This window comes from Tyto alba, unplaced genomic scaffold (assembly GCF_018691265.1).
Source record: "Tyto alba isolate M040663 unplaced genomic scaffold, T.alba_DEE_v4.0 Super-Scaffold_8, whole genome shotgun sequence".
NCBI lineage: Eukaryota > Metazoa > Chordata > Aves > Strigiformes > Tytonidae > Tyto > Tyto alba.
In genome coordinates, this window is record NW_024881329.1 from 7,415,032 (window position 1) to 7,434,900 (window position 19,869).

Genomic DNA, 19,869 nt, shown 5'->3' on the forward strand with positions numbered 1-19,869 from the left:
ACAATGTTGTCTAAAAATCCCATTCCTACACCATTTATTTCACTCTTTTCTCTTGGGATGTTATTGTTTTGTAATTACTGCTGGCTATAAACACATCTGAGTTGCTAAAGTAATCATAATAATTAATAAAAATTGACAAGCCCATCTTACAAATTACAGCAAAAAAATGGGGGGACATAGTATTTATCCTTTGTAGATAAATTTCAAGCCTCAGAGAAACTGACACATTTTGTAGTGTTTACTACAGACTACTGGAATAGGTAGATACAAAAATAGATGAACACTTATAAAAAGCTGTAGCTACTTGGCTGAAAATAGTTTTACTTCTTACTCAGATAGAAACTGATAAGTATGTCTGAGGAGAAATGGCTTATCTTTTCCTCTAGTTTCTGGGTGCTCATTGTATGCATAACAAATAGCTCACTTTTTTTATACAGAGGAAAAATTATTGCCTATTTTGTTCTGAATTAGGTCTTACATTCCTAGCCCAAGGAAAAGCAAACTGTTGATAACTATTCTCCCACGGTTCTTGTTTTATGGCTTTGAGAAAACCGGTTTCCTCCCATCTTCATGGTCAGTGGCGGAGTTCTTGGTGGGAATTGCAGCACATGGATCTCCTTAGGTCACAATATCTACACAGTACAAGGGGAGATGTTTAAGGCCTGTTTGAGCAAGGTAAATAAACATGTGCCACCATTAGGTACACATATAATTCTAAATTAGTGGAATAATACAGTGTTAGAGTCACCTACCATGCTGATTCATGTCCCAAAGATTTTTGTAACTTTTTTCTGTGATAAGCCTGTGAACAAGTTTTCTTTTAATTAAGCTATTATGTTCGCAACAGAGTGCTTTTTAGCTTTCAATATGTCACTTACTGCATACACGTCTTCTAACCTTCCAAACCCACATCTTTGCCAGGCTGCCAATGTAAAATAAAGTTCTGGATCTTTCCCCCAAGCACTTCCTGAAATCTTTTTTTTCCTGTCATTACATAAAACGCTATGGTGTTCTTTCTTTTAAGCTTGCCATCTGGATGTCATTCTTGATTTTGTCTCTTTTTAAATATGCATATTCAGGCTAGACCTGAAATGACGCAGCTTCTTTCTATGTAACAGTTCTAAAAGCTGTACTTTCTTTCCCAGCCGCTTCATCAAAACTTTAGTCATGTCTTCATCATCTCAAGTCTTGGTATTTCAAGTTTTTCCTCTCTGTTATGAACCACTGCATTTTCTACCTCCCTAGGGATATGCAAACTGGTGCTGCAAAATTTATTTTCCTGACTGCATGGACCATACAAAACCCCTTTTGAATCATTTTCCCCTGCTACCTCGTATCAGTCACAAGTTTCTCATCTTCACCTCCTAGGCACCTCACCACTCACTCTTTCCCTGGTTAGCTGATTGAAATGAAACCTGGAGTGTGTTGTATCCCCATCTCCATGTCTTTGTTCACACGTACACCTCTTGTCTCCTGAAAGCAGGGCTCACAGCAAGGACTGCTCCTGAGGGCAGACAAGGTGCCGAGTGTCTGCCAGGGCTCAGGGTGCAGGGTCAGAGACTGGCACCTCCAGGGCTGGTTCTGGCTCGGGGGGTCCAGCTTCTGCCCACTGACAGCACGGGGAGTACAAGACAACCGTTGCCACGTACAACATTGCCATCATGCATAGATGTTTGAACACCCAAGGTTTTAGACTATAACATCTCCGTACTTGAGACTTTCTCCCTCTACCTATGTTTATACAACAAGGAGAAAACAATTCCTACTGGGATCTTTGGATGCAGTTATAAAACTGCAAAAAAACTGTTGTTTGTTAATTGCTGTTCATCTCTTGTTTTTCTGTGATCACTACCTTGTGCTCTGCAAGAATATCATTCTATTTATGAAATTGAATTTCATTACCAAAAATAACAAATGCAAAGATTTTAACAGTAATAGCTTTTTTTACAATAGAGCCTTTTTTAACATAATGGATGACTGTGTTAATCGTTTTAATCCTTTAAAATATCTGCCAGTGTTGTTTAAAAAACAAGATTTTATTGTAGAATTCAGAAGACTGGATAGCCACACCAGTGAGAATAGCTATTTAAAAGGATGTATAATGAAACTGAAACCTAAAAAATTACAAGGGAAATAATGTTTGGTTTTCTATGTATCTTCAAACCAAGAAATTAGCTATCCTGTTGCAATAATTTGCATAGAGACTATTGTGTTCTTAAAATTCCCTTAAAATCTGCTTTTCATGTCACTTCAATTCCCGACAGTGGAGCTTACTGGCTATTGTACTAATAGCCGACTAGGAGATCATAACAGTATTTGTATCAAAAAACACCCAGTACTTGACAAACTAGCAGCAGTTTCACAGTATCATAGTATGTACTTCTGATTTTTCTTAAGCTAGTGAACATAATTAAGAATTAGGAGAAGACTTGTCCTGATGGCTCAGTGCTCACACAGCTTCCTGATCCTGACAGTGGCCACTAAGCAATTCGAAGGCGAGAGCACCCGAACCGGAACACGTGGAAGGTAACTCGCTCCTCATAGCCAACCCACCTTCAGGCTGCCAGTGGTTTAGGAGTTTCCCGAGTCAAAACCGTGTCCCTGATCGCTGTGCTTCTTAGCTGCTTTATGCTCTGTGACCTTGTCTAACCTTTTGTCACTCAGATGCAGTTTTGTTTTCCACAGCCCCTTGTGGCAGTGACTTCCACAGTTCCATGACTGTGTCTGTGGAAAACAGTATCTTTTTGTATGTTTATTTAAACTTGTTTCTTCATACTATCCCTGGGTGTCCCTTAGTTCTCCTATTTTGAGACTTTCTCTGTTGAACTTCTCTGTGCATCTTAGGACTTTACAGACCTCTGTTATATCTTCCACTTACTTATCTCTTTTCCGAACTGGAAAACGTTAGGCTATGTATTCTCTCCTGTCAGAGTTGTTCCTTATTTCTGATTAGCCATGGCAATAAGGAAATGGATGTGAAAAAGTGGCTTATCACCACAGGAGAACACCAAGCCAGCGGGGCCTGAGTCCTGGCACTCCTCTCCTGAAATGTAGTTGTGTATCCCAGTGACAAAGTGTCTCCTTCATCTGCCTCGCACACAGTTACCCCGTTAACTCACAAGGTATTGCTTTGTTTCCTGTGTGTCAAACGCTCTTCCCCTTCACTGGGACAGAATGGGTGTTGAAAGATGTTATTCACTGATTTTGCTTTTTTAAGCAGAGAAATCCAGTGAAAGAATTGCGAAGTCCAGCATGACAAATTAGGAAATGCTGCAATTAAGATTGCGGGTACATCATCGAGTTACCCCCGTGTGTATATGTGGTATGATGTTCGTCGTTAATTAGCTCCACAGTATGTTGTTTCTCTGTGGCTCTCTGCTAGTCACGGTGTCAGGCCGGCAGTGCTGACCGGCCGGGTCGGTAGCGGGAGGGAGGCTCCTGCCCGTGGGGCCCTCACCTCATTTGGTGCAGGGCCCAAATGGGTGTCGAACACAAAAAGTCTGGGTTCCTTGGGCGAATAAGCAGCAGGTTACCTGGATTGCTGTCTCTGCCTCCGCACCCAGCTCCGGAGCTGTACTGGGTGAGTCCCTTCAACAGAGCTTTTATATGTGGCCACTACTTCTGCTTTTGGTATTTTCTAGGTGGGAAGAGCAGAGCATGTCTGTGTTACAGACTTGGTGTGACTACACTGTTTGGGAACGTGGTAACAACTAACTGTCATCCTGTGCTGGCAAAAGGCTGTGCATATGTATGTATATGTATGTAAAATTATATGTATATGATTTTGTCGCTATATATCTTTTCATAAAGGGGAGAGGGAGAGGACGGGAAGGGGGAATTACCTGAATGTTTGTTTACCAGCAAAAGTTCTACTTCTTCGTAGTGTGTGCAATGGCCATCTGCCTAGTGCTTTGGATGTCCAGAAACATACTGAACGGGAAATTATTACCTGAATGGATAGATTATCACTGAAAGCATCACCCTGCCCCCAGCTGAGGTGGTAGAGGTGTAAAGGACCAAGGTGAATTTACAACAGACTGCAACCAGCGTGCTCTGACCGTGTACAGAAAAGGATGAACGTGGGGCTGTGGCACCCAGCGGTGGGTGACACTTGGAGGAGAGGGTGGCCTCGATCCGAACGGCCCAAAGGAGTGGGAAACGCATTCGCGTGCGTGGTCGCAAGCAGACCTGGTGAAGGCTGGGGAAGGGCTGCAGTCTCTAGGGCTTTTTTTCCCCCCTGGTGCCTGACATTAGCGACGCTTTGGCTTTAAACCCCTCGGTGCCTTGGCTCGGCATCACTACGTGGGGGCAACGCTACCCCCTCCCCGCCCCCGGGGGAGGCTCGTTAGCGCTGATGAAGCACCCGGCGGCGGGCGCCCGTGCGGAGCTCCCCGGCTGGGTGACCCGCGGGCTGTCACAGCCCGTCACGCCGCAGACAAAGCGGAGTGGGGCCGCGGGCCGGGGCACTCGGCTGCCCGCCGCCGCCTTCGCTCCCCGCGGAGGTCCCGCCGGGGCGAGGCAGGCCCCGCCCCCTCATGCATATAGTCGCTGTCATTAGCATAGCGATGAGGCGGGCCCCGCCCCCCGGCGGCCATTTGTAGCCGCGGCGCCCGGGCTGCGGGGGCGGGCGGGGCTCCTTGCGCTGCCGGCCGCGCACTCGGCGGAGCGCGGCGCGGAGAGGGGCCCTGCGGCGGGTCAGCCCCGGCGGCGGGTCAGCCCCGGCGGGCCGAGGAGGAGGAGAGAGGGAGAGAGAGGGAGGGAGGCAGGCGCCGGACCCAGCGCCGCTGCCGCGATCGGCTCCGCTCGGCTCCCCCATGGCCGCGGGCTGCAGGGACGGCCCGGGGCAGGAGAAGTACCGGCTGGTGGTGGTGGGCGGCGGCGGCGTGGGCAAGTCGGCGCTCACCATCCAGTTCATCCAGGTGAGGGGCCGAGGCGCCTGAGCGGGGGCAGCCGCGCCGCCCCGCTCCGCCCCGCTCCGCCCGGCCGCCGCGCCGGGGCCTGGGCGCTGCCCGGCGCGCAGCGCGGGGGGGGGCCGGGGCCCGGGCGGCAGCGCCGCGGGCTGCCGGCGGGGAAGCGGGAAGCCGGGGAGGCGGCGGCGTGACCTTGAGGGGCCCGGGGCGGCGGTCGGGGCGGTGCGAGCCCCCGGGAAGGTTCTGGAGGGCGGGAAGGGAAGGGAAGCGAAGGGGCGGCCGGCGGCTCCGGCGCCGGCGGGGTGGGGCCGGCCGGGGCGCTGGGACCCGCCGGCTCCCGGTGCCCCGCGCCCCGCCCGGGAAGCGGCGGTGGCGGTGACCGGCCGCGGGGACACGCTCGGCGGCCGGCTCCGAAGTGGCTGCCCCGGCTCCGAAGTGGCTGCGCCTCCGGTGCCGGCCCCGCCGGGGGCGAGGAAGCCGTTTCGCAGCCCCGGCGGGAGAGCGGAGCGGGTCGCGGGGGGACACGCCGTGCTGGCTCCGACCCGCCACCGCCCCTCTGAGCTCTTGCTGTTGATGCTTCAACTTCTAGATAATGGGACTTTTTTTTTTTTTTTTCTATTAATTTGCAGTAAAAAGCGTAGCAGAGTAGGTGGTGTGAAGTGTGCGTATCAGTCTCACGAGGAAGAATCCTTTTTGCTGTTTGGACCGCTAATTCAGCCATACCCCCTTTATTTTTATCGTCTGCCCTGTTGCTTTCAGTGTTTCTGCCGCTGTCATGGGACTGTTATTAATCTACCTCTGTTTATGGTGGAAGGAGGAGACAACTACTTGCGTTCTGCTTGCTGGTATTGCCGATGTCAGATCAGCAGATCTGGACAGTGTGACTTTTTGTTTTCTTCATTATGGCCTCTCTGTGAGATTACTCTACCTACCCCTAAGATGGCCTGTTTGACAGCAAGGCAAACCTGTCTTTCAACGCTTGGGCCAATGATATTCTCAAATAATATCTTGTTAGAATAGGTAATCTGATAGCAAACAGATTGTTGTGGGTTTTGTTTTCTGTTGTTTTTTTTTTTTTTTTTTTTTCAGATTTTCTTCACTATTGCATGCATCCATGTGTTTGTTAGCTGTAATATTCTGTTGAGAATTTAAGCTCTGCAGCATGGCCTAAGTAACTATATAGAAAACAGCAGTTTCAAAATCTGAGTATTGGATAACTGAGTGCTTAGAAGATCCAGTATTTTACAGGACATTAAAATAACTGTCGCTTTAGGAGAATTAGTTTTTTGGAAATTAGTTTGAATGAAACATTTGAGGTGGAACAGAAGTACGTGTTGTACAGGTGCCTTGTTCGCTGGATGTGTAGATAGCTTGTCAGATCCTGGTAAGGGCTCGCTGTCTGTTTGAAGGTGATGGGGCTGGAATAACTGCAGTCCACTTGGTGTGTGGATTGAATTCCTCATTGCTTGTGTATGGAGATAATTAAATACTGTGGTTGACTGAAGCTGGTTTAGAGTGCCATTCATCCAAATGCGGTACTACTACTTTAGATGGTATTGCATGCGCCTTCCTGGGGACACCTAGACTGGTCATGACAGTAACGTGTGCCGCTGGACGTGGCTTCAGTTGTGAGATGCTGCTGTCTTGGAAAACATTGCTGAATGGGTCTCTGGAGTCCCTGGTGATGTTAAAGGCTTTTGGATAATTTTAACTAAACTAAACCAGAAAAACGCTGTAATTTCTATTAAAGACATAAGGAGGAAAAGAAAAAAAAAAAAAGCGAAGCTCACATTCCATGCCTTGGTATGTCCGTTTATTTTAATAGCAGTAAGGTTCTGCCGAGTACTGGGTAACTTCTGTATTTGAGTGCTGGTAGAAATCCATTCTTTAAATGAAAAGCTTGAGCTACATCCCTATAGAAATAAAAGTTTTGACTCAAGTGCTGCAACTGACACTTGTCTTTCGGCAAATATCTGCAAAAGAGGAACCTGCATCTGCTTTGTTACATATAATGATCTCTTCAAATTAATAGCAGAAAAAGAAATAGCTCACTTTGAAAGTGTTGAGGGAACAGCACTGTAGTGTTAAGCTCACATGTTGAGGGTGAACTTTTCAAAACAACTTGTCAGTTTATATCAAGTTATCTACATCTTCTTGCCCTCTCACCTGCTTTGAGATAAAATCTTGCCACCACAAAGTGATGTTTAGCAGAAAACTCAACCTTCTGAAAAAAATGAGAAATAGCTGGGAAATAAAGACCTCTTGAGCAGAACCACAGGTACCTTAGAGAAGAGTTTTGTACTGTTCCTATGCTTGCTGTGTCATGACAGACAATAAGAGGTGAGGCTTGGTGTAGCATTTATATACCACAGTATCTTCCTGAGCTCTTAAAGCTATGATGTTATCAAGTGTGTACAATGCAGTGCAACCACTTGTGTAGTTTCTGTGTGGCAAGTGTATTGCCAAATATGTTGTTTGTTTTTTAAGACTGCATAGAAACTGCTCCAAATTGGTTTAAAATTGATTACAAGCAAGTCATGTGCTTCATTTTTGGAATATTTTAGGATTAAGTGACAAACTTGTAGTTGCCTTCACTAAGACATGGATCATTACTAACTCCTGCCACATGACAGATCTTGATGTCAGTGAAGGATTTAAATTCTCTTTTGCTTCTTTATTGCTTGTTTTTAAAATACGGCTGTTGCTGACTCAGTTTTGAAGCTTAAAAAGGAAAGCTTCTTCTTATTGATACTAGCAAATATTTTCACACTTGGTCTTGCTTTCCTATAATCCTCTATTTAAATTTTAGTCCTCAAGTGCAGTTAATCTTGCTTTTACTGAAGTACTGCTGATTATTTTCCAGTAAACGAGATTATCATGGTGATAGGATATCATGGGAAAGCACGTGCTGTGATTAACATCGTAACTTTGAAAGACGAAGAGGGATTCATATTTGAAAATGGGAAAGCTCCTCCTTCCCTTCAGATGAAATAAATGAAAACATGGGGAACTAAGGATGTAAGAAGAACCAGTTCATCTTCTTTCTTTTGCCAGCTTTCTGGGATTTGTGCACAGCGCATCCGTTCCAGCCTTGCCTAGGTGTTGGTGTGGAAGCAGAGAGCATTCATTCTTACAAGAGTAGTGATGGCCGAGGTTGGGCTCTTACAGTGGTAGTGATCAGCAAGTAAAGCACTGCTGTGCCACATGCGAGAGTATCGGTTCCTGAAGGTTGTTGTGCCTCAGTCTGAGCTGAAACAACAATGTTTTTGTAAGGAGGCTGAGTGAGCAAACCCATGTCCTACAATGACAGCTCTTTCACGTATGGGGTTCAGCATCGTTGTGTTAATTAGCACAGTGCAGTGGGGACAGTACATGAGATGTAGATAGTCACTTGAGTATAATCACTTGTGATCTTGGCTTTGCTTTGCAGAAGTTCATCTCACAAGTTGGAGAAACTTGAGAGTACAAATCAGCAGATCAAAGCTTTCAATGGTTAGATGACTGGTGTGTTCCTCAAAATTATTCCTCTGGGGAGAAAAGCACAGCTTGATATTGCTGTTGGTGGGCCAGGATTTCATCCTGGAAATATCTAATCATTTCCTTTAAATCAGGATATGATATACATGAACTTACTGCTGTTGAGTCTGTGCACGGTTAAGACAGGAAGTGAAGATGTTTTAATTGTAGGGGAGAGTTGATGGGATCTCTTGGAGCTATAAACTTGAGGAAAGCAGCAGTGAATGATAGTTCAACGTTACACCACAGTATTTTTGTAAAACTAAGTGATGGAACTAAGCATTCCTTCTCTTATTTAAAACATACACAAATAATCCATCATGCTCACATCCCAGGAGGCAGAAAACTTTTAAAATGCATCGCAGCCGGTTAACTGGCCTCTTAGTAGGCTGAGGTATTTGGGAGTATGAGCTGTGCAGAGCACACAGCTGTTGCCACAATAGCTTTTCTCCAGCTGTCATGCAGAGGTCTGTCACAAAATACCCCACATTCCCTTCTAACTCAGCCCTTTCTAATATTCATGTTTCCTTGCTCAAAGAGAGTACAGCCTAACAAATACCTAATCACCCTCTGCATTTTTTTTTATCCTGCAGTTGCCATTTACTTCATGCTTTTTTTTTTTTTTTTGTTAAACTGAACAATGTATAGCTAGTTTTAGCAGTATACAGCAAGAAAGCTGCTAATGTTTTATTCTTTTAAATCTGCTCTGCAAAATGGTGGATACTTTTTATCTGAGTTAAATTATTTGTCATGCTGGTTTTCCTTTTCATAAAACTTTAGCTTTTGTTTTGTGGTAATGACATGTATTTTTGCATATTGGGTAGACTTTGGTGACTTACATGAATATATTAGTTAAATGTCACTAGAAACTTCAGATAGTATTGACTGGATATAAGTCAATGTGACTGAGTTGAGCTTAGTTTGTCAATCAGCTTAATGTTTACTATGGTAATGCATGAACAGGTTTGAAACTGCTAAAACACTTGATGTAGTACAAAATGTGGGTAGGGGTTCAGTGTTTGGGGTTTTTTACAAGCTTAATTCTTACTGCCAAATTTGAAAAATAAAACATTTTTGCTACTGCTCTTAAACTGTCAATAACAAGTTCTGACTGGAGCTGAGCTTACTGTTCTACTAACTAATGAGTAAAATGAGTTGGATGTTTATTTGTTGACACTTTAATGTTAATATCAGACACTTGTCTGAAAGCAAGCATATATGATTTACAGATGGGTGGTGAGCAGCTGTTCAGACTTCCCCCCCCCCCCTTTTTCCTTTCCTTTTTCAAGCTGCTACTTTCACAAGACAGGTCTCGTTAACTAGCAATAAGGCTAAAGGTGGGTTATCTCAAAGTTTCTTTTATCTCTGCTATAACTGCTGGGCAAGCAAATACCTTGTTCTGAATTTTATGGTAAAGCACTAAAAGAGAGTAGTAAAGCAGATTGAAAAGCAACAACTGAAAACGCAGCTGGTGTTTGAGCTGGCGTGCTGGATGTTTGACAGACCCCAATGTCTTAGTGTACCACTTTTGTATGCTAGCCTTGGGGGGATGTGCAAATCCCTCTGTAGTTTCTAGGTATTTTGACTAACCATTGCTGACTGTCAGAAAAATGTCCTTCAAGTAAGCTTATAAGAAAATCAAAGGAATAAAATGCCATGAATTCCAGGCTGCAGATTCATGCAGGGCTACGCTAGGACTGGTATGCTTACATTTTGATAAAGCGTGGGGCCTTCTTACGGTAAGTAGTACAATATAATGCAAGGTGACAAAATACAGTTTAGGAGAGTGAGCGACTGATTGTTGACATCTGTTGAGGTTAAAGGTGGGAAATAAAAATCCTAATCAAAACAAAGCACTTGTGATGCAGCCACCTGGAATAATAAGGGCTGCTTGTTGCACTTCTTGTGAAACTTGAACTGCTTGGCTCCTCATTTCCTAGAGCACTGCTACCAACAAAAGATTTGCCTTGCTCCAGTTAGTTGTAGATCTACAGCCTGGGAAATGTAGTAGATGACTTCAGGTTTATCTTGGAGGCAAGAGGAAAGCATTGGTTTGTGTGTTAGTGTTCTGGTATAGCTAGCAATGGTGTAACGCATCCTAATTTAGCCAGCAGGGACACTGTGTGTTAGTGTGCAACAGGGTAGAACTGAGCCGCGTTCAAAAGCTGGCATAAATTTGGAGTAGTGCTTAAATTTTGAGATACTGATCATCCCGGTTTTGAGGAATTTATAATCGTTTCCCAAAATGAAATTTGTTTGGGATAATTTAAACCACATTCCAGCCAGAAAGCACCTTTCCATGTGTTAACCCCTAGTAGCAGTTGCTTGTACAGCAAGTAAATATTGACTTACCTTTTGGTTATCAGGTTGTCTTCTACTGCCACTTGCACAAGGAGTACTGGCACAGCTTCCCAGATTACTGGCCGGTGTGCCCTTTGTGCTCTTGGGGATGAATAGGCAGCCGCTGGCCCATAGCCCTGTTCCTCCTTCCCGTGCTAGAGGGAGAGGCTCCTGCTTCTGGTTTTGGCTAGAGCTCTGAATTCCAGTATTCAGTAGTGGTGGTAGAGGGTGACTCTTATAAGTAGAGCCCTTATACTCAGAGGGTTTTGAAGCACCTGAATGGCTTGTATTTGTATACTTTATGCAACCTGTCTGCATTTACCAAAAGCATTCCCAGCACTGAAAATGTTGTGACTGAGCTCCTCGATGTACCTGAAGATATACTAGCTTCATGAAGTGAAATGTAGCAGTCTTCTGGCTAGCTGGTAGAAAGCTGGGTTTTTTTGCAGACCTTCCTAAATTAGTCATTCCTCAGGTCTAGACTAGTATGAAACAAGCGGATAACTTTTTCATTGGTTCTGATGATTCAGGTGGCTTAACTGCACTGGTTTGGTAGTCTTGTCTTCAGTTATGGCCATAAGCACTGTTAAAGGAAAATGTAACATCCAGGTAAATGCAGCACTTACTTTTTGAAATAGAACACATTTGTAGTATGTAAAACCAGCACTAAAACTGAAATGACACCTGTAATTGCTCCTGTTTGTTTGTTTGTTTTTACTTTTCCCTGTTGCATGTAGTATGTCCAAAGATTTCTGGATGTAACTTTGATCGACCAAGACAAACTTTTACTGAGAGGGGTAGAATGAATGGGATCCAGATTGAAAAGCTTATGGGTAAATAATACCGGTAGGTAGTGTTTACCTGGCAAATGGTTTGCCTTACAAAGTTGGCTTTTTTTTTACCTTCTGTTCTTTGACATTTTTATGTTCTATCTCACAGCTGAAGTGTGGTTGCATCTGGGGTCTGGGATAGCCTGAAAGGCACTGTGTGGGAACAGGTAACACAAAAGAAGATACTACTTTCCTCTCTTCATAACTCAATTATTTCAAGTAGATAGCAGACAAAAAGGATGTTTACTTAATCTGATTGCTTTGCCTTTTCTTACTTACTCTCCTCCAACACACCGTGCATATACTTAAGCTAGTCACATCCCATTGTGTAAACTGCCTTATATGCAATAGTTCTAGAGGGAACTTCCATGAGTTTAAAATGACATGCTTTTACTAGGTTACTTCTGGGAGGGCTGGCTGGACTGCAGTGCGCGGGCTGTTCATGGTTGAGTTAAAGAAGGTCACGTATTCACGTTTGAAGTGCTTGATCTTTCGACTAATCAAGCACTGTTCGAACTGGCTGCCTGTCGTTAAAGTGAGGTCGGGGATTGTTATCTGCCCCTGGAAGGGAAAAGGCAGGAGATCTTGCACTTTAGCTGTCCTTCAGTACGCGCAGAGCCCCAGGCCTGAGCTGGGTGGGGGCGGCCAGGCAGGACTGCGGTGGGTGCGGTGGGTGCGCTTCTCTAGCGACGGGGGGAAGTGCTGTAAGTGCTGCTCACAGATGGAGATCTTGTTGGGTGATTAAGTTCTGCAATGAATTTTTGTAACGTGCTCGCAAAGGACTGAAAAGGAGAAGGTGCCTCTGGAAGAGGCTTGTGTGGAGCTCCCCAAGCCTGTGGTGGAGAGCGGGGCCTGCGCGCGCGGCCCTGAGGGCTGTGCAGGAGTGGCGGTGGGGGGCGAGAGGCCTGCTGGCGCGGCTGGCCGGGCGGAATGGCCTCCCAAGGGAGGGCAAGTCGAGTGTTTGTTTGCTTTTTAGAAGGGACAACCGGTGAGGAGGCACGAGGCTAGGGAAATGTTTTTACTCTTCGAGCCTGAAGAAGCAGGGCTTTGCTGTAATTGAAGATTTCATTTGATAAGCTAGTACTACCAGTAAGGAAAAATGCTCAAAATGTTGCCACAGCTGCCACAGCAGTTTGCCACTATAGCTATTTGCTCTGTGTAGTTCGCTGGAACTCCACAAGCGATCAGAGTTTAAAAATAACCAGGGAATGTTTTTTACCCGGGATCGGTTACCCTGTCTGGTTCACTGTGCAGCTCTGCAAACAACTTCATCTGGCAGCCATGCTCGTTTAACCAGACCTGCATCAGCTTCTCAGCTGTGTCCAGAAAGTAAACTGTAGTTTCTGGTGAATCTAGATAGGAGTGAGTTCAGACAGTAGGAATGTACACAGACGGGCACTATTAAAGATAGCATAAAGTACTAACTGCTTGGACCAGTGTGCATTAATAATTAACCAAGTGTTAGCAGTGACACGTGAAAATTCTCTGTTCAAGCAAAAAAAGTTAGTGTAACGCTAATAACTGAAGTACTCTGTAAAGATCTTTATGCAGAAGACCTATGAGAAGCATTATTTCTCAGCAGATGAACCTTACATACACATATTCGTAACTATCATGTGTCACTTTCCTCAAGTGTTTTAAGCCAGAAAATAAACTTGAGCTTCTACACAACTTACAAGCAAATTATTTTTCCAGTCCTGTTCTGAGTATTCTGTAACTGTAGTGATATAATATGTTGAGTCACTAGTTACATTTGCTAGGAAAAGGAGAAAGTTTACAATCCCTGCAGTTATCTTCTAGAGTTTTTCTGACACAACTAACTTGCTCAGCCAGCATTCCTCATTTAAGCAGATATAAATCTATAAACCTGCAAGCAAATCTGAATATTTTGCTTCTTATGTGGTGAGTAGACCATGAAATGGTAGGATGCCAGTGATAAATCTGTGTGAAAAATCTGGCATCTTTGGATAGAGAAGTGATCTGATAAATTTATTCTGTTATTAGACTTATGCTATGTAACGAAAGTGGGTTACAGTAATGTGTACTGCTTGAGTTAGGAGGTTTCTAAATTGCATGTTCCTAATAGTATTTCTGTGCTTATCTCTCCTTTTATGAAGGTCCTTTATAATAATGTGTAAAATGTGCTACCATCTGTATTAAAGAAAAAGTTCCTGTTAAAAATGCATACGTTTTCCTCTACTAGCTCACATTAAGAAATCTTCATTAGCGAAATGTGATAAAGTAACAGTTACATATTTAAGAGGATTTTGGCTTTGCGTGATGCAACATTACTAAGAATGCAATTACGAGTGTATCTTAACTTTGTCTTGCAATTTCAGTTGCTGCTTAGGATTTTTTTGTTCTAGCAGTTTGTATTCAAAGTCCTTCAGAAACAGACTATCCTTGCCTTCACATCTTCTCCTGCCTCCACCCAGACCCCAGACAGTGTTACCTGAATCTTGACCATGTGTCTTGACTGAGGTTTCCAAGACACAAATACACGTGCTGTGTCACTTTGGTTTCCCATACTTTGACTTTCCCTTAGCCTGTGAACCAGGTTGTTGCCCTGCTGGGAGTTCTCACCGTGAGATCCTGCGTGGAGTCTTAGAGCATGATGGGTGGAGACAGTGTCCTCCTGTGTGCAGCAGCACTCCCGCAGTGCTTCAGTGAATTTGGGAAACCTTGTCCACAGGTTGTATGCTGTAATAAACAATTGCCAGACCCTCAAGTTTGAAAGTAAACCCGAGGCCAAAATCCTCCTTAGCACATAAGCAAGGTACAAGTTAAGCCAAATGTATTTTGCCTTACTGTCAGAGAGTATTTAAATGAGAAGTTTTAAACTGTGGAGATAAATCTTACTTCTGTCTCGCTAGGGGCAGGTGGTGTGTGAGTGGTGGGATGGTCTTTTTTTGTTTCTAGAAATGGAGTGTTCTGCCCATGGCATCCAGTGGACAGACCACTTTGAATATCCTACCTTGCTACTTTTAATGCTGGCTCTTAACAAGTTGCCACCAACCAACAGTGCTCTTGACTGCTTAGCTTTGGTTCAGATGCTTGTACTTCAAGCGCTTTCAAGTCCAGAAGTCTCTTCCCATAAACTAAGGGAAAGGGTATACTGAAGTGCAGTACAATCTTGTACATGGTTCAACTACTTCTCTAGCTTTCAGTCCAATATTATTTTGTTGTACAAGTGATATTACTAACTGTTGAAGTAAAAAACCTTCAAGCTCTCATCTTGAGTGCTGCAGTAACTAAATGTTTAAGCTGTATACCATATCTGGATTATGGAAGGATTAATCATCTGGAGGCATTCCAGAATCATCAAGAAATTATCAGAAGGGAATTGAGCTGCTCCCTGTAACTTCTTGAGCATGATTTTAACATTAAATGTTACATGAAAACAGGTCTTCAACAGTAAAGATAATTTAAGATGCTTCTGTTTCTAGCAGTCACATGGCTCATAACTTGCTCTGTTATGTGGCTTCAGCCATGGGGGGTGATGCTGTAAAAAGGGTCAAAAAAACCCTGGTGAAATTCTCTGCAGCTGAGGTGGACCAGCACAGTTATGCAGAGACCTGGGTGCAGGCGGAGTGAGGTGGGGAGGGATGGGACAGGCAGCAACTTCTGCCGTGGGTTAACCACTGAAGATGTGTGTACAACTGCATGCAACATTGTGCAATGCGGGGAAGTTAACCTGTGCCAGCTCTGCTCAAGATGGAGAATGCGACTTAAGAGTGGTGGCTCTTACCAGGTAGAGCAAATGCAAGAAGAGTAGCGAAATGCCTCCTGTGTATGGTATTGATGAGTGAGTCCTGTTACCTGAGAAGAGGGTGGGTGTTCAGCTGAAGTCTCTCAGACTTTAGACTGTGTCAGATCAGCTAATGGAGCAAGAGGTCTGATTTTCTTTCAGGTTCACCTGGAAATGTCAAGGTAGCTCTGAGGCTTCAAGCTATTGTAGTCTTCTGACTAGTCTAGCTACTGTAGGTGCCTGAGCATCTGAGGCCACTAAGGCGGAAAGTTAGTTTACTGCCTGTCAGCGTGTCAGCTCCTTGATCCCCTCGGGTATTATTCCGAGAGCATTACTTTGTGTGAGGAGACTTTGAGTGCTTTACTTTTAACAAGAATGTTTAAAACCTGAAAAATTTCTGAATTCCTGTATCTGTGGCCTAAATCTACTAACTATGGAAAATGTTTTGTGACCTACAAAGTTCCTGCTTTGTTTCTATCTTGCTGGACAGGTGCACTCAAATATATTGACGCATGCATCTTAACTTCTTTGAATTTTAAAAAAGGACACTTCAAAGCTTAGCTTTTGAAGGAGTTGAAGACACTACTTTCTGCTATCTAGAAGTTTTTGCACTTATTAGAATGGATATAGTGTGCATCAGCTAACTAAAGGATCTGATAATTTTTTTTAGTCATGTATATTTTACAAAGGTTGATGAAATTCACTAATATTTGTAAATTTTAAATTATTCAGTATCTATGTTGGTGGAACTGCATGGGAAAAGAGCCTCAGATCTGAAGTAGTTGACTTCCTTGTCCCAATATTATCTGCCTTCTTCCAAGTAGGTTACATTCCACACATTTTTAATAGTGGCTTCCCCTCCTCCTTAGCTGCTTTGACTTGTTTGGTGGGAGGACTTGAATATTTCAACTGACACACCAGAGGTCTTCTCCCAAAAAAGGAAACTGATAATAGAATTGTTCACTTTGAGCAAAATTTGAAAATAACCTGATCTGTGCTGACTGGATGTCTGTTTAGTGGTTCTGGGGTTTTAAAATCCCACTGAGTTAGGGATTTTGCTCAAGGTTTAGGAGTTTGGGATTTTTTAGTTTAAGAGCTAAAATTGCACCTTCAAATTCTGTATTCTATGCATTTCTTCAATTTACAAATATTCTGAAGAAAATAAACAAATGCCCTGCATCTCTTCATATGATCTCCTGAAAAAGGTGCTGTCTGCCTCCCTGCATGGGCGAAGGTGGTGATCTGGAAGAATTTGTTCAGGGTGATTGCAGAAGATTAATAATTTAAGCTGCAGCTACTTGCTTCAGACTAGGTAATTAAGACTGAGTTTTCTAACAGCTGAATATTTTATGTTAAAACTTAAAAAATTCCTGCAGCGCATATACTTTAGCGAGCTGTTTTGTACATGAGTCCTTCCATGCCAATTGAGTATCCTCAGAAATATAAAAGTATTTCAGCTTTTCCCCAGTGCTGGTAGTTACTATGAGATGCTACTGTGATTGCCTAATGCTATTTAGCTAAGTATTTATCATCTTTCTGTAGCTTCTTGAATGGTACCTCCGGTCTTTCCTAAATCTAGAAAATAGATTAAGTGCAGTTAGTGAGAGGGGCTCAGGCTACTTGATTCTCCTGGGCAAAACCCCATGTGTATGCTAGTTCTGATATTGCTGACTGAACACCTCTGAGTTGGGGCACTGACTTTTGATCAGCTTCCACACTAGTGCTTTTAAGTGTGTGCTGTCACAGACCAGTGGCCGCCTGCTCTCCCTGCCGTGGGCTACCATAGCGATTCATAGGAAGATATGCCTAAGTTTGCTTTTGTCTTACCTTCAGGATATGACAATTATTTCCTAAACCTGAAGCATGTAGGCTGTCAGTGCCAAGCATATCTGAGGAGGACTTTGCAACCCTTTCTTTCTAAAAAAGAAGAACCCCAAACCAACAGTGTGTTAGTGCTGTCTTGGTTCTATTCAAGTTTGTAATGCATACAGCCCATCTAATCAGTTCTGAGTTTTGGTCATTATGAAAAGTTGCTTTTAACACATGCATAGGAAATGAGTCTGGAAGATTTACGATTTAAATTAAAATACTTCCTAATGTTGGAAGAGAGCTCAAAAGAGAAACTACTTGCCTTTAACTGTTAGCGTCCACCTTGTCCTTGTAAATAATATTAGTTTTGCTGCATGTTGAAAGCTGGCAGAGCTGCGTGGTGGTAATGCTGTGTTCAGAGGTATGTTCACACTTGGCTACGTATGAGTTAACCAACAAGAAGATAAGGTGTTCTGCAGGGTTTCTGCTTGTCATACTGATGTACTGCCTGTCTGGAGACTTCACCTATGATTACTGGAAATCTGAATAACACTGAATAGTCCATTATTCTAAGTATGATGAAGTTGAAGAACCTGTTTCTAATCTATAAAAATGAGAGAAACTAATGTGCTTTCCTGTGGTTTCAGTGCAGAAGGCTGGCTGCCTGTGCATTCCACACTCTGTTTTCTCTTCACTGAATGCCTTTACCACAAGATCACTACTCGGTAGAATACAGGAGCGGAAATAGCAGTAGGTTTTTTAAAAAAAACAGCAAAAAACCCCTCTGATCAAACCCCAAGCATTCTAAAACCTTCTTCTGAAAGTAAACAAATTGAAGGTCTTTGCACACTGCTCATACATTTTAAGATGGCTTTCATTGTACTGCTACCTTTTATACCTTTAAACAAAACATTTGCTTAAGTTCTTTGCTCAAGAAAGCAATCAAATAATGACGTTCTCCACTTACTTAAAGTCATACTTTATTGTGCATGCCTGTCAGACTAGGGAAAAATATTGCACTTTACCATTTGAATTTAGAAGTTTCTGTATAGATGACTTTCTAAATGAAAATGAGTGCTTTTAGGTGATGGAGTATGATACTTCCTTCAGTACAAGGTGTTTTAAGCTGTCTTCTCTACTAGATATAAAATAAAGCCACTTTTTCAAGTGCTGCTAACCTGTTACAGAACTAGAGGGCTGCATCATGCAATGAATTTGGCTAGTTTGCTAGGAGTTCCTCACTTCTGTACGTTATGAATTAGGCTCAGGTAATTTATTAACTGCTCAGTTTCTATCAATGTGAACTTGCTTGGAGAGAGAAGAACTTGAATTTGTTTTGTTTCTAACATCTTTGGGGATTTTATAGTTGCTCTATTTCATGCTACAGAAACTCCTGGGTTGCCACCTTTCTTTTTGCACTTTGCATGGGATAGCTAATTCCTGTGGTGCTGTGCCTTCTGTGCTGTAGAATTAGCCTCTGCTTGGATTAAGGCCTCCAGAAATGAGGTGGGGAATGGATGGATTGCTTTGGAGGGCTCCAAAAGGCAACTAAAAGCAGCAAGGTTATATTTCAGGAGTAACGGCTTCCCTCCTGGAAAATCTTACAGGACCTGTCAATTTAAAAGACTGTAAACAGGTGTAATGTAGCTGATTATGGCATTTGGTAGTGTAAGTTTAATTTATCACATTAAGATGAGAAACAAAAAGGATCTTCCTTGTAAGTTACTGCTAGCCTGTGTAGAAATTTAATACTACCTGAGCTGGCTGTTGGATTCGTACTAGTATCCTCTTCTGAGCTTGCTGTCTGGTGTAAGCAACCTTTTTTGTTTTTTTAAGGCAAAATGTCATAGTAATGAACAAATTACTGAGTTGCTTTTGTGGCAGTGGCTGTTCACAGAATCTGTACTGAAGAAAATAGCTTACTTCAGTGAGGACTTACTACAAGTTAGTAAGTATAAAATTAGAGAGAGATAGCAGCAGGTAGTGGAACCAACTTGTCTGAAGTGGAGAAATACGACTGGCATGATCAAGTTACTTTTCATCAGCCCTTGCTCTTCCTCACTTTGATCATACTTGTACATGATTTAGATAATATGTTTACCAATGTTCATCTGATGTACACCTGTGTTTTGCAGAAAGTGATGCTTTTCTCCTCAACTGATGTCTGTAAAGGAATATTATATAGAGAAGTCAGCATGTATCCTCTAATGCAAATGAAGTAAATCATGTGATCTGGCTGCTCTGTGCAGGCTGACAGGAGCTTATAAGTTTAGAAAACAAGTTTATTTGAGAATTTATGTAAATTTTTTTGTAAGAATGAGAGCACACGGGACAAAAGGGAAATCACCTTGCTGGAAAACCTCAGAGCAAATCTTGACTATATGCTGTTACTAAAGTGAAGTATCTGAATTTTGAACCCTTGGTGTTTAAGTTCACACATTTAATGAGCCTAAAAATCCAAGTGCCTGCCAGTCTTGAGGATGAGATGATGCGCTGCTCAGCATGGGTATGTTGTAGGAGAATAACAAATGCTTTAAATTTTTAGTGGTGGGCATCCCTTATTTCCCCTTAAAACTTGAAAGCCTGCTAAAATACAAGATTGTGCTTTATTCAAAACTGAAGTAGCAAGAGAGGGAGAGGATAAGTGAATCTATTCAAGTGAAATTTGGTAAAGAGCTGTCCTTGAAGGTTTGCATGGATGTATGTGGGTGGCTGT

At 43.1% G+C, this 19,869-nt stretch overlaps 1 protein-coding gene across 1 annotated transcript in view; it reads left to right on the top strand.

The window, feature by feature from the left end:
- Positions 1 to 4,673: 4,673 nt before the first annotated feature.
- Positions 4,674 to 19,869, top strand: part of RRAS2 (RAS related 2) — a 42,953-nt gene continuing 27,757 nt past the window's right edge. The window contains exon 1 of the mRNA XM_033006971.2: positions 4,674 to 4,919. Coding sequence (XP_032862862.2) covers positions 4,815 to 4,919 — 105 coding nt within the window. The 5' untranslated portion in view covers positions 4,674 to 4,814. The remainder of the gene's footprint in view (positions 4,920 to 19,869) is intronic.